This window comes from Canis lupus, chromosome 11 (genome assembly GCF_048164855.1).
Source record: "Canis lupus baileyi chromosome 11, mCanLup2.hap1, whole genome shotgun sequence".
NCBI classification, from domain to species: Eukaryota; Metazoa; Chordata; class Mammalia; order Carnivora; family Canidae; genus Canis; species Canis lupus.
Window position 1 is genome coordinate 19228082 of NC_132848.1, and position 13218 is coordinate 19241299.

Genomic DNA, 13218 nt, shown 5'->3' on the forward strand with positions numbered 1-13218 from the left:
GGAGATGAAGAAACTGGCTTTAGAAGAGAAAGACCAAAGCCAAAAAAGGAATAATGGACCTGCCAACTCTAATCTTAGCAATGCCAGCTCTTAGTCAAGGCAGATAAAATTTGTTTTGTTTTTTTAATTGAATCCAGTGTTGCTACACTACAGAGCTATGGGCCACCCAGATCAGTTTGCAAGCACTCCTAGGTGGCCTAAGCATTTCAGGGGTCAGAAGTGCACAGATGGTGTACAGCAGGGCACCCCTGCGTAAGTATAAGGTTACCCAGCATCTCATCACCAATTGGATCTAAATTACAGCCCACATCTATAAGCGTTTACAGCATGTCACGCTCTGCTCTGAATCCTGCACATCTGTCCTAATTTCATTGTCACACAACCCTCTGGCCATATTCCCAAGGCCTAATAGCTGATGAGGGGCAAAACAGAGGGTTTGTTTGAACCCTGACAGACTGATGAATCCCAAAAACGGAGACTCATGACTGCTTCACCAACCCCAGCAGGAAAAGGACAGGCTCCTTGGTCTTCCTCACCCAGAGTTCTTCCTCATGCTCCTGCACCTTCCGCCACCTGTCTTTGCAACCAGAACAAAGGACCACCTTGCACTTGAAACCCATGCAAACAGTGGGCAGGTAACTGCCCAGCCAGGAGTGGGGGCAGGGGGTGGGGGTCTTCTTTCTGGAGCCTGCCATCTTTAATCCTCAAGTGGCTAAGATTTAATCCATGCCCTGAGCCCTTCGAGACCTCTTTCCCAGGAAGTTACAAGTGGACATGAGCAATTCTGGTTGGGGGCAGATTCCTGCCTGGGGTCAGCCATGTGGACTGATCATCGGATGGCCATGCTACAAAACTTCACACTGGGGTCATTCTTCGAGTGGACTCAGATCCACACCCTCCCCTTTTGTGTCAGCTCACCTCACAGGTGCTTCCAGGGCCCACCCCCACTGATTTAATATGCAGAGACTCCGAGTGTACAGACCATACCCGGCCTGCTGCCCCAGATGACCTTGTTCCAACTTTAAAAATCAAAATTTAGGAAACCACAATTGCCATTGACATACAAGCAATTCCACCTCATTGGAGGGTGACAGAGGAAGGACATATTTGATGGGGGATGGTTTGGATTCAATTGGGCAGGGCAGGCAGGAAGAAGTCCAGAAAGCATCTCTTCATGGATATAGATATATATATATATATTTATATTTATATTTATATTTGTATTTATATTTGTATCCATCTTTGTTTTCTTGGGAGTGAGGGGCTCACTGGGTCTGTTGGGAGTGGGGTTGGATCAGGAGGCAGCGGTCAGTTCTGGGAGATCTGTGGTCTCCATTTCATAATACCCCTTTGCGCTAGAAAAGGTCTTCCCCTTCAAGATCTCTATGAGTTGCTGTAGTCGCTTGGCAAAAGAAAGTACTTGGAGAGGTTTAGTGATAGATGGGGGTGCAGGTGGGGGTGGGGGTGGGGGTGGAGGTGGGGGTGCAGCTGGGGGTTTGGGTCGAGGTCGAGGTTGAGATGGCGGACTGGCAGGAGGCGGTCGAGGAGGGCGTTGGAAGTACCAAGGAGGGTGAGCAGGAGACTGGGCAGAGGGGGGTCTAGCCGGGGGTGCTTGAGTACTAGGATGGGGAGGGGTGGCCAGTTGAGCCATGTGCAAGGCATTAGAACCAATCTTGGAAGCAATCCAGTTCAGATAGGGCCAGGTGGCCGTGTAGACTCCGGGGCGCTTAGCTCGGGCACAGCCTACCCCCCAGCTTGTGATTCCCACGACCACATAGGTGTTTGCCACGTTGTCTCTGCACATGAGAGGCCCGCCGCTGTCCCCCTGCCCAGAAGGACACAGAAGTCACTCTCTGTCCAAGCCACTTTTCCCCTGTCCAGAAGGGCCATTGGGTCTGGAAGGACAGTTTCTGTAGTCACATGGCTTCCTGCTGCCATGAACACAAGTAGTAGTGGTAAACTTTGAGTTGGTATCAACAGCTTCAGTTGGGATGTGAGAAGGGAATGGACTGTCATGGGTCTCCTCGCAGTGAGGGGGGAAGACAAGCGACCCATGGGCCCAGTTGCGTGGCTCATGCATCCACAGGCATGTACGTACAAGTGGATGTGAAATTTTTGTATTCTGGTGAGGAGAGGTGAGCATCTCTTCAAGGGTGGTGTTTGGGTGCTATGGTCTCTGTGTTATGACAGGATAAAGGCTCTCAGCATGGTGATTAGTCCTTTGTAGGGGCAGCAGATGTCACCTCCCATCCTCATTCTACAAGATGGGACCAGGGAAAGGGTCACTGAGGCAGGGCCCTGGAGGCAGTGGTGTTCAGGGAGGAGGGCACCCAAAGGGAAGTTACCTGGCAGGTGTCGATCTTGCCTTCAGGGTAGCCTGCACACACGTTGGTTGAACGAATGCGCCCATTGTACCACTGGGTGGAGTTACATAAGTCGAGGTCGATGAGGTTCACGCGTGCCTCCTGCAGTGTAGGTGCGATCCTGTAGGCTACAGCCAGGCAGCTCAGTGGTCAGCGGTCACAGAAGGCACGTTCTGGGAAAGCCCTGCCTCCTCCCTCCACAGAACCCCTGTCATCCTGAAACACTCTAATTAAACCTAAAATCCATGGAAGTCAATGCCCCTGGCCTCTCCTCATATGCTTCTGAAGGACGTGGGGCGGGGGTGGAGGAACGTGCAGGGGCAGTGCACGGAGGACGCACAGATGCAGCCGTGCGTCAATGTGAAGGGATGTGTGTCGATGCCAGATGACTATTCACAGTTACGGCCAGGATGTGTCACCCCGTTTACACCCCACAGTGACCTCCTGTGTTGAGCCCCATGACTCGCCTTTCCCACAATCAGGAGCTTGGAGCACCACTCATCCAAACATCCTGGTAGGGATGTAGTGTGGCTTGGATTCTGGATTCGGACCAAGGGTCTCCTGTCTACACTCAAATCGAGGATACACATTTCATTTCCCCATAGCACAGCTGTAAGTCACCCTCCCTGCTTTTTATCCCCTCTCAGGACCCCTCTGCTCAACAGCGGACAGGATCCTCTGGAGCGGGGTGAGTGAGTCCCTCCCTGTGTGCCTCCCATCTGTTCTGGGATCATAGAAAGGGAGGAAGTGCAGGATTGCCTCCACACAGACCTGTCAGGGGCTTGGATGGCTGGAATGACCTGAAGCCAAGTCAGACCTTCCTTTACAGCCCCGGACGTTCCATCACGACCTATGGGTTAAGAAAGGGCCAGCGCAGGCTCTGCCTCCATCAGCCAACCCTTCACCTGGCTCGGACAGAGCCCCGGAAAGGGCACGGCTCTCCCCTCTTCATCCAGCAGCTCCCTCAGACAGAGGGGCCCCAGCACAGCAGCACCCACAGCCCAGCTGCAGCCTGGCAGGCGGCCCTGACATCCCTGCATCTGCATGGGGAGGTGGCAGACCAGACTTGCAATATAGAGATGTGGGGCAAGCAGGAAACCAGGACCCGTCTGGGCAGCCTTAACTGTGTCTCCAGTCCCTTCAGCTCAGCTTTCCGTACCCCTCAAAGCAGTTAGTTTTGTACTTGCACTGCCCGAGACAGGGGTGACATTGAAATTGCTGCCAAAACAAGACTGGTCACCCGAGGTGACCTTTTAGATCTATGTTAAGAGCCAGAGGACCTGAAGGAGAACAGGGTTTTCTCAATCCCAACCCATTGGCTCTAAATGACGGACGCTATGACGTCTACAAGAACTGGAAATTCTGTAGGAAAGGAGGAGGACCACCCCGGAAGTGCTCTCCGAGCTCTGAAGCACATGAGCTCGAGGAGGAGGTAGAGAGAGGAAATGGAGAAGGAACGTCACAGAAGATCTGAGACTTGGCCTTAGCGGTGGAGGATGTGTTCACTAAAACCTGGCAGACATCCCATTAAGTTGAGGAGGATTCTAGAACAAAAAAGGACTTGCATGGTGTCCAGGGTGTCACTGGGAGCCTACAATCCTTTTGAGTGACAGGATAGCAAAGGTGATGGTAGCGGTGGAAGTGTAGATGGGAGCCCTGAGATCAGCCCCCGAGGGACTGCAAGAACCCCGAAACACTGTGCACATGTTTGGGTGGGTGGGCAGAGCAGGGTGGGCTGGGGTGGGACAAGAAGAACGCTCTAGAGGCCACAGCAGAGCCATGGACACCGACAGCCAGCCAGAGGGTACACCCCGGGCCAGGGAGGGAAGGGCCAGCAGAGGCCAGTGAAAACAAGGGTGCCCGGGGGGAGGGGGGGAGCCCTTCCCTGAGGGATGGGCAGAGAGGAGGAAGAGTCACAGGACGCATCCTGACTCTACCAGGGTTTTGTCACCAGAAAAGACTAAGTTTTGACCCCAAATGACTTGAATCAGGAGCCCCCAGTTTTCCATTAGCAAAGGACGGAAGCACTTCCAGGGTCTCCTCACACCCCCAAGCTGACGGGAGAAGAAGCCCACGTGGCCACCTGCGGAAGGCTGAGAGGCCTACCCCACCTGCCCTGTCGCTGCCCACTGCTGACCTGCCAGAAACGCCACCCCCAACGCCCACTATGGAAGAAAGAAGGAGGGCGGATTCTGGAGATGTGAGCCCCGAGGGTGCCTGGGCCGGGCGGGCTGGGCTCCCGGCTCTCACGGCCTCCCACTTGGCCTCGCAATCGGCCTCCCATGCGGCGGGACGGCCCAGGAGGAGCTGGCCAAGCACGGGTTCAGGCTGCGATACCCCGTTTAGGCAGCGTAGCAGCGGGGCTCCCGGCCCCAGGTACAGACACAGCCCAGTGTGACTGCGCGAGGCCCTCCCTCCAGCGACCCACAGGTCCGCGGTCGCGAGGCCCTGGGCAGGGGACGCAGCTGCCAGTGTGTCCCCTACGACAGGGCCCAGTGTTGGGACCCTACTGCCCGCACTCCGCTGGGTCTCACATCTCGCCCCCACTGTGGAGACCACGGAGGGGTGCCCCGCAGCGCCCCGTGAGCTCCCCCCAGCACTCACCTTTCTCCTTCAAGAACCCCCAGCCAGCCACCCAGCAGCCCTGGGGCACCCTAGGTGGGCCCGCCCTGAACTGGGGCAGGCAGCCGGGGCCAATGAACTGCCCGCACGGAACGGGCGGCGTGATCTTCATGAGCGCGATGTCGTTGTACTCCAGACTGGGGACGTAGCTCTCGTGGATGATGATTTTCTCCACGTATCTTTCCTGCTGGGGCGGCTTCGCGGGCTTATCATTTCCATACACGATCTCCCTTGCGCCAAAAATCAGTCTCCAGTCGTACACTTTCCTGCAGGCGGAGGCCAGGCAGGCGGCGCTCAGCCAGGGGCCCCGAGGCTGGCGGCCAGGACCCCAGCCCCCCCAAGGCCCACCCCAAGGCCCCACGCAGCACCCTGCACGCCCACCCTCCGGGGCCCCCAGACCCCTGCACACCCTCGCACACCTACTTTTTGGAGACGAAGCAGTGAGCGGCAGTGAGCAGCCAGTGGGAGTTCAGCAAGGTGCCTCCGCACGCGTGGTACCTCCGGTTGTTGTGGGAGGTGAAGACCTGGAGGCTGACCATCCAGGGCCAGGCCCCGATCACCGTGTCCTGCCCTCCGATGATGCGGCTGGCCCCCTGCGTGCTGTGCCTGAACCGCAGCCCACAGGGGCCACTGAGGAGAGACGCCCGGTCAGAGGGCACGGGGGGCACGGGGGACAGTGGGGGAGCCAGGCCAGAGGCTGTGGCTCCGGGAACAGCCCAGGAGCTTGGGGTCATAGGGCTGGTGGATGTGGCCACAGGCGGGGAAAGAGGGACCGTGGGAAGCAGGGGGCACAGGGGAGACACAGGGGGGAACAGGGGGGCTAGACAGGTGTGATGGCGGGGGACTCAGGGAACAGCCCCAGGGCTCCCCCGCCGTACACGGTGGGCTTGGAGGGTGGCAGGAGGAGGGGACCTGCCAAGATAGGTCCAGTAGCCCCAGCTATGGGGAGCACTGGGGGCCCAGGGGTGGAAGCTCCGGGAGCTGGGGGGAGGCCACGATAGTTTCGGGGGTATCTTGGGGGCTGCTGGAGCCTAAGGTGGAGAGGGGATCCTTCAGGAATGCCATGACAACACCCTGGAGCCTTGGGGGTCAGCCATAGGTAGGGGCACCTCGGGGTCTGTGGGAACAAAGGGGCTCCTAAAAATTAGGACTCGATGCTTGAGGCAGTGGGGTCAGTCTCTGGGTGAGGAGAGGGCCCCAGTGTCTGTGCTGCGGGAGGCATCGGAGCCTGGGGTCAGGCCTAGGGGAAACTGGGAGCAGGGTGGCCTGAGGTGGGATGCGGGTCACGCCCAGGGAAAGCCAGGGGAGTCCCAAGGGCCAAGCTTGGCCTCCTCCCGCGCCCTGGACAGAGGGAGTCTGGGTGGGCCTTGCTGCTCAGAACACACTCTCCCCACCCCCTGAGGAGCCCTGGACACTTACTCACACGTGGCGTTATCTTTGGCAACCACAGACACCACCAAGACCAGCAGAACGGCAGTTGGCAGCATCTCCACCATACTCCTGCCCCAGCCTGGCCTGGAAGCCGAGTGACCTCATAAAGCTCTGCAGCCTCCTGACCAATCAGCAGGGCCACCTCCCACCTCCTCCCCCCACCCCCAGTCTCAGGCCAGGCAGAACTTTTTAGCTAACCGGTTCACACTCAAACAAGTTTCCAGCTTTTGGTACAGGCTTCCCCCACCCCTGGGGTGATGGGGGCTCATGTCCAGCCCTCTCCCTCCGTCCCAAGGCCAGGATCTTCATTCCCTGGGACCCTTCTAAGGTCCCATATCGTCTGAGGTTCTAGTCAGGGGCAGGTTCAGGGTCTGTCCCTTGGGCACGCTGTACCCACAGTTCCTGCTCCACAGCCTGGATTGAGGGGCAGCTATGTCCTGTATCAGGACGGTGCAGCAGGTGGCGGCTACAGGGCATCAGGCTCGTCAGGTTAATCGATCCTTATCCATGTATGGAGCAAATTGTCTTTCCCTCTCACAAGTACATGTTGTCAGCACGCTTCTCGAAGAGCCACTTTGAATTTCTCTAATTTAGGACCACGAGGCCGACCTTTCTACTCACTGCTGCGTATCGCAAGGTCTGGTGTTACCTACCTGAGTGCCTCCAGGTCTCCTCTCCGGGACAGATGTGCAGCAACGTGTGTCTCTTATACTTGAGTGTTAGGAACTCCCATCACAGTTGCCTAAGTACCCTGAGGTTTCACTTCTATCAGGAGACAACACCCCGCCTACAGGAGGATGACAAATGCTCACCTCACACACCTGCATGTTACGAAGTTGCAACTCCTGCAAGAGTGAGGACATCACGTCTCCACCGCATGGAGGGCGATCTCCCCTCCTCTCCCTGAGTGTAAGCTCTGCACCAAGCCATCGGAGTGTGAAGAGCTTGTCCTCTCCCCCACCTGCGTGTCAGGACCCCTCATAGCTTCTTTCTGAGTGTTGTCAGATTGTCAGATGACCTTTATTCTTCTACCTCTCTTCTGACTGAATGTCTTTTTTCTTTTTTAAGATTTTATTCATTTATTCATGATAGACAGAGAGAGAGAGAGGCAGAGACACAGACAGAGGGAGAAGCAGGATCCATGCAGGGAGCCTGACACAGGACTCGATCCTGGGTCTCCAGGGTCAGGCCCTGGGCCGAAGGCGGCGCTAAACCGCTGAGCCACCCGGGGATCCCATCTGACTGAATGTCTTAGTGCTCATCTCATGTAACTTTCGGGAGGTCACATCCCCCCCAGATGAATATCCAATAGGTCTTGCACATCTGCACCTGAGTCTCAGGAGCTATCGACTCCTATTCCTGCACATGAGGATGTGTTTGCTCCCATCTCCAGGCCGAAGGCCTCATCTCTACCACCTGAGTGTCACTTTGGGGTGTCTTCTCTACCCGAGAACCCAGAGTCTTCTACCCCCTACCTGAAGGCCAGGAGGTGCATCTCACCTAGTGCGCCGCGATTTCATCAGCCATACTGAGGAGCCAGGAAGCCTCCCTCCCCACCTAAAAGTATGAGCTTTTAGCATCTCTACCTGAATATCACACGGTCTCCTTTACTGGCTAAGTGTCTGACTGTGGTTTCCGTCTCACTGCTGAGGGTCTTGGGGTCGCATCTCCCCTACCCGAGGGTAATGAAATCTCCTATCTCCCATTCGAGTATAACCGGGTCTTCTGTGCTCTCCCTGAGTGTCAGGAGATCTGGTCTCTCGTGTCTTCTGCTAGATCTGGAGCCTCCATCTCTTCTCTCTTCATGACCGAGGGGTCTCCTCTCCCCTATTTGAGTGTGACAAGGTCTTATGGTCCCTACCTGCAGATCAGGTGTTTCCATCTCTTCCACTTAATTGTCGGACCTCTCATCTCCTCTACACAACTGTCCCCAAATCTGCTGTTTGGGGACAGCAGATTTGTTGTAATAGGAGAGGTGTGGGAGTGCTGACTGGCTGCCTGCTAAGGTAACCAAAAAGGCTTTGGAATCACACTTCAAGAAACGACAACAGGAATTCAAGATGGAACCATTAGAGTTTTGATTGTGTAAGAAAACACCTATTCAGGAGTTTTTACAGGATTCTGATGGGCACAAAATTGATATGGTATTTAGGTCCATGAGAATCATTTAGCAGAATGATGTAAACATTTATTTTGATGCCAATATGTACAATTTTCCAGAAATCACAACCTTGGCAAGTATTTAAACATGATGAAGATGTTAGTCATAAACTTCAAGATGAAAAGTAGTACCTGGTTTTTCAAAACACTTAGAGTCACTCATAACAAAGTTGAAGACCCAAGGTCTAGATTCTAGAAGACAACTACTGTGTGACTTCACAGAGTAACACTCACTTCTGATTCTAGAAGGGGCCGCCAGTCACAGCACCTGCCCCATGGCCACAGGAATGGCTGGAGGGATAGGCAGGTGGCCCACCCAGGTTAATTTTGTCATTAACCCTAATGGAGGAAGCAAACATCTGAAATGAGTGACGTCATCTGGCTTCTACACTCTGTTCCAAAGCACAGGGGAGAGAGGAGGGTACCAGACAGGACCCTGAGGCCAGAGGACACGGTCCCAACGGCTACCGGGGGCTTGACTCTGGCCAAGCTAGGGCTCCCAGCTCCCCAGATGATGGGTTCCCCAGCCCCAGCCCCTTCCACCTCCCTCCCTCCCTGCCCTCCTGCATTCCCACTCTCATGTCCTCAGGCTTACCCCAGCCTGCTTCCTGCTCCTTGCCTCCGAGCCCCTATCCTGCCCCCACAACGTGATCCTGCATCCCGATCCCTAGCCCCCTCAGGCTCCCCAGGGATGCCCTCTGCAGAGCGGACACCAAGGTGTCCACAGGTCCTCGGACAGGGGTGCCTGGGCTGAGGGAGGCGAGTGCGCTGCAGCCAGGAAGAGTGCCGGTGAGTTGCCTAGGGGCCCCCAAAGGACATCCTGAGGCCATGAGGAGACCTTGGCCCCACAGCGTCTGGGGCTGCAACTCCCCCAGCACTGAACCTGTGGGGTCCTCTGCTGTGTCCTCTCACAGGTGGTGAAGATTCTGACTCACCTCCCCCAAACCTCTTGGGGTGGCAGTGCCATTTCCACAGAAGGTTTGCTGCCTCTTCCTTCCTTCTGTGGAAAACTGACCCAGGCCCAGAGAGACCCAGAGCTCCACGTGCAGCTCCGAGAACTCCAGCCCCTCCCCCACAGAGGCACAGGCCCAGGGCGAGTCGGGGTCCCACCCCCACCCCTACACTTAGACATCCCGCCGCCGGCCCGTTCTCTCTGACTTCCTTCACGGCCTCTTCTATACCATGACTACAGCTTCTAACTTAAAAGTGAAAATTAAAAATTTGAAAAAGTGGGAAATTTGAAATTGTGGGGCTTTCTAGATACGCTGCCAGCCCCTCAAGATCCAAGCTCGGCAGGGCCTTCTCCAGTCCCTACCAGCCCATCCAGACCCGCACGTGCTGCCTCAAAGCACCTCCACCGGCCCACACCTGCAGTCGGAGTCAGCCTCCCTGCCACCTGCTTGACTCCCTCTGGGATCTTCTCGCCTCCCTGGTGGCGTCTCCTGCTGGCCCCGCCGTGACCCGGTGATAACCCCGGTCCAAGTCCACATTTATCACCGTCACGTCTGTGCCCCACCTTGACCCGGTGGGGCCCGGCTCTGCAGGCACTGCCCTCCCAAGGCCTCGCCATGGGCCTGCTCTGTGGGACAACGTCCAGCACTCGCCGCACTGTGAACCCTTCTCCCACTCACCAAGGGGCCCCTGCCCTTCCTGTGGACAGACCACCCCCACCGGGTGCCACAGCAGGCTGGCCACCTCCTTGGCTGCTCGCATGACTGGGAGCCCAGAGCACGAGGGGAAGTCTGACCAAGGGCCGCAGCCACGGGGGCAGGACAGCTGGGGCAGACGGGAGGGGCTCCAGGGGCAGGAGCTACAGAATTCCGAAACAAAGGGCCTGGGGGAGGGGGGGCAGGGGTCACAACTGGACTTCTAGCTCAGGAGGGCTATGCAGCGAGCTGATGAACAGAGAAGCTTGCAGCTCAGGAAGCACAGGTTGAGGTCCAGAGCACTCGGGCAGAGCTGCAAGCCTGGCACGTGGACGTGGAGCTCAAGGAGACGGGGTCAGGGCCAGGGCCCCGAGTCAGCAGGTACTCGTGTCAAGGCTGAGGAGGTCTGTGTCACCCTGTGCAAGGGTCAGCAGTCTGTGTTCCGAGTATCTCCTCAAACAGGCAACTGAGAAGGTTTCATTTCTTATAAATTTATTACATAATAATATTATAATAATTATTATCAATAATAATAATATAAGAAACATAGATCTCTGTGGGGTGTATCACAACGTCAGGGTCAGGAGGCCTCAGGACTGGAGCAGGGGTGAAATCCCCTGGATGGAACTCCATACAAAAGGAGGGGCGGAGCACAACTGACCCTGTAAAGTTAAAAACCCAAATTGAACGGAACCAAAAACCCACAGGTGAGTGTGAGACCGAGTGTGTATGTGGCAGTCTGTTACAGTGACTGCTGCTGTGTGTGTGACCTGGTCTGTCGGTGAAGGGGTTACTGGGTGTGACTCTGCCCAGGGAGTGGGGCCGGCGGGCCAGGGTGGGGCAGGCGGGCACAGACCGGCGTGCCAGGCCCCTGGGCTGGGAAAACTTCAGTTTTCTGGTTTTTTTTTTTTTTTATTAAAAAAAGCTAGAAATATAAACAGAAACTTGTGAGTGACGTGGATGGAGCTTAGTCCAGACTCCAAACCCTAGGTTTAAAAACGTCCCAGGGCCCCCCACCCCACAGGTCATTGCTGAGTGTGAGGAGTCACAGTAAGGGGGGCTGGGGTGTCCTCTGGGGTCTTTGCCTCTCCCCAGGGCTTGTGGTGGCTTGACTCTAGGGGTCCTCTATGAGCCCCCCAGAAGCCCAAAGCAGGGGGGGCACTGCCTCCAAGGGCCCTTGGGAGCCTGTCCCAGCAGCAGAGCTTCACCGAGGAGGCCCGCTCAGGCTAGAGGAGGCTCTGCAAGGACAGGCTGGGCAAACAGCAGGTCCTAGGGTGCCTCTTTCTTTGGAAGTGGAGATGGGGTGCTTTCACGGGCACACACCCATGCACGCACCCTGTGCATACCGCTGAAGCCCCCACACAGAGTGGCCTCTGGGGACCATGCTCCACTCAGGCACACACAGGGCCCCGATGCACTCAGCTGCACCCAGAGTTTCACACACTCGCACATGTGCGCACACACACAGGGCAGGAACGGGAGACTTTGGGGTCTGAGGCAGGGAGGCTTCTCTGCTGTGGTTGCCCGACAGTGTGGGGAGGAGGCCAGGCCCCTCCCGGGAAGGGGCCCCGTGAGGGACTCGGCTGGGGGCGGCCGCCAGGGCTCTGGCCTCCCCAGGGCAACGGTCTCCCAGGCCACCTGACCTAGCTAGTGCCCAGCAGGACTCGCGGCCTGCCGCCCCTCCTCCGCGCAGCACCTGAAGGGTCGGTGGGGCACACTAGAGCTCAGCGAGGGGAGAGGGCCGAGCCAGGCCTGGCCGGCTACTAGGACCCTGGCCAACCCCAGACCAGCTGGAGCGTCCCCCGCCCCATGTGGGGTGGCAGTGGCAGTGAGGGGCCAGAGATGGAAGACTGGGCAGCAGCAGCGCAACCGGTGGGGGGCTGTCGGGGAGGGGAAGGGAAGCTATTAAGGACAGAGATATTTGTTCCTTTTCTCGTTCCAAATATAGAGTGGATTAAAATATGCAAAACAGGAGGGCTCCTAGGCCCCCAACCGAGAACCCCAAGTCTCCCCCCTCCCCCCGAGTCACCAAGGTGTGTCCTGACCTCGCATGCTGGACTGGGTCCCCCCCGCCGTGGGAGAGCAGCCGCCAGGCGCTGTGCGGAGGTGGTCAGGCCGGAGCACCCACCCCGGCCCTCTCCCGCCCCAGCCGCCGGCCCCTCGCCCTTCCTGACCGTGTGCTGGGTGGGACTCGCCGGCCGGGGAGGGCACTAAGCAATGTACAGGGCAAGTCTCCGAGCAACAGCAAACAGGACGATTCATGCAACATTCCTGGCCCGGGCGCCGTGGGGGGGGCGGGCCGAGCCCGCGGCCCGGGGGCGGGGGCGGAGGCGGGGGCAGGAGGGGGCCCTGCCGGCAGGGCGCGGCCGGGGCGCGGGGGCGGGGGGGCGGGGGGGGGCGTCAGCTGCCGTCCAGCTGCCTGAGCGCGCGCTCGATGTTCATGCGGTGGCCCACGCGCGTGACGCCCAGCTCCACGAAGTCGTCCTTGGTGAGCGCCGGCAGGTGCGCGCCCTCGATTTCGTGGTCCTCGAAGCGGTCGCGGTGCTCGCCCAGGTGGATGCTCTCCAGCCAGTCGCCCACGTCGAACTTGCTCCAGAGCTGCAGCGGCTTCTGCTGGAAGGGCCGGCGCGGGCCGGGCGCCCCGGGGCCGGGGCCGGGCGCGGGCGAGGGCAGCGGCGACGGCGAGGGCGAGCGGCTGCGCGCGCTCACGCTGCGCACCACGAAGCGCACCTCCTTGGGCTCATGCGGGATGGAGAGGCTGGACGACTTGAGGATGGTGGGGGGCGTGAGGCCGAAGGGCCGCCCCGCGCCCCCCGCGCCCGCCCCCAGCCCCTCCACCCGCTCCAGCGACGCGGGCTTCACCGGGCTCGGGGCGCGCCTTGCCACGGGGTAGCGGCCGCCGGGCCGCACCGGGAACGAGGCCCCGCCGCCCGGGCCCCCGGGGCTGCGCTGCGCTGAGATGGTGCTCAGCTCACCGAGGCTGCTGAAGAGCCTGC

At 58.3% G+C, this 13218-nt stretch overlaps 2 protein-coding genes and 1 long non-coding RNA gene across 6 annotated transcripts in view; 1 reads left to right on the top strand and 2 right to left on the bottom strand.

Annotated features, from left to right (window-relative positions):
* Window positions 1–1171: 1171 nt before the first annotated feature.
* Window positions 1172–6535, bottom strand: ACR (acrosin). Of its 2 annotated transcripts, none has more exons than XM_072843349.1 (5): window positions 6405–6535; window positions 5409–5615; window positions 4968–5251; window positions 2346–2491; window positions 1172–1825 (listed from the first exon to the last, which is right to left on the bottom strand). In XM_072843349.1, exons 1-5 carry the CDS (start codon window positions 6479–6481, stop codon window positions 1295–1297), a joined length of 1245 nt encoding a protein of 414 aa, XP_072699450.1. In that variant the 5' UTR covers window positions 6482–6535; the 3' UTR covers window positions 1172–1294. The 2 variants fall into 2 exon arrangements, with proteins under 2 accessions (XP_072699450.1, XP_072699451.1); XM_072843350.1 differs by having other exon boundaries at window positions 6409–6512.
* On the top strand, window positions 6488–9805 carry LOC140642582 (uncharacterized). Its single transcript, XR_012039022.1, has 4 exons — window positions 6488–6925; window positions 7011–7325; window positions 7810–9365; window positions 9491–9805. It is a non-coding gene; the product is annotated as an uncharacterized lncRNA (long non-coding RNA).
* An 892-nt stretch (window positions 9806–10697) lies between these two features.
* Window positions 10698–13218, bottom strand: part of SHANK3 (SH3 and multiple ankyrin repeat domains 3) — a 49016-nt gene continuing 46495 nt past the window's right edge. Inside the window, exon 22 of one of the 3 annotated variants that reach the window (XM_072843344.1) lies at window positions 10698–13214. In XM_072843344.1, the coding sequence (XP_072699445.1) occupies window positions 12623–13214 (592 nt within the window). In that variant the 3' untranslated portion in view covers window positions 10698–12622. The remainder of the gene's footprint in view (window positions 13215–13218) is intronic. The other 2 variants (XM_072843347.1, XM_072843348.1) reach the window with 2 other exon arrangements.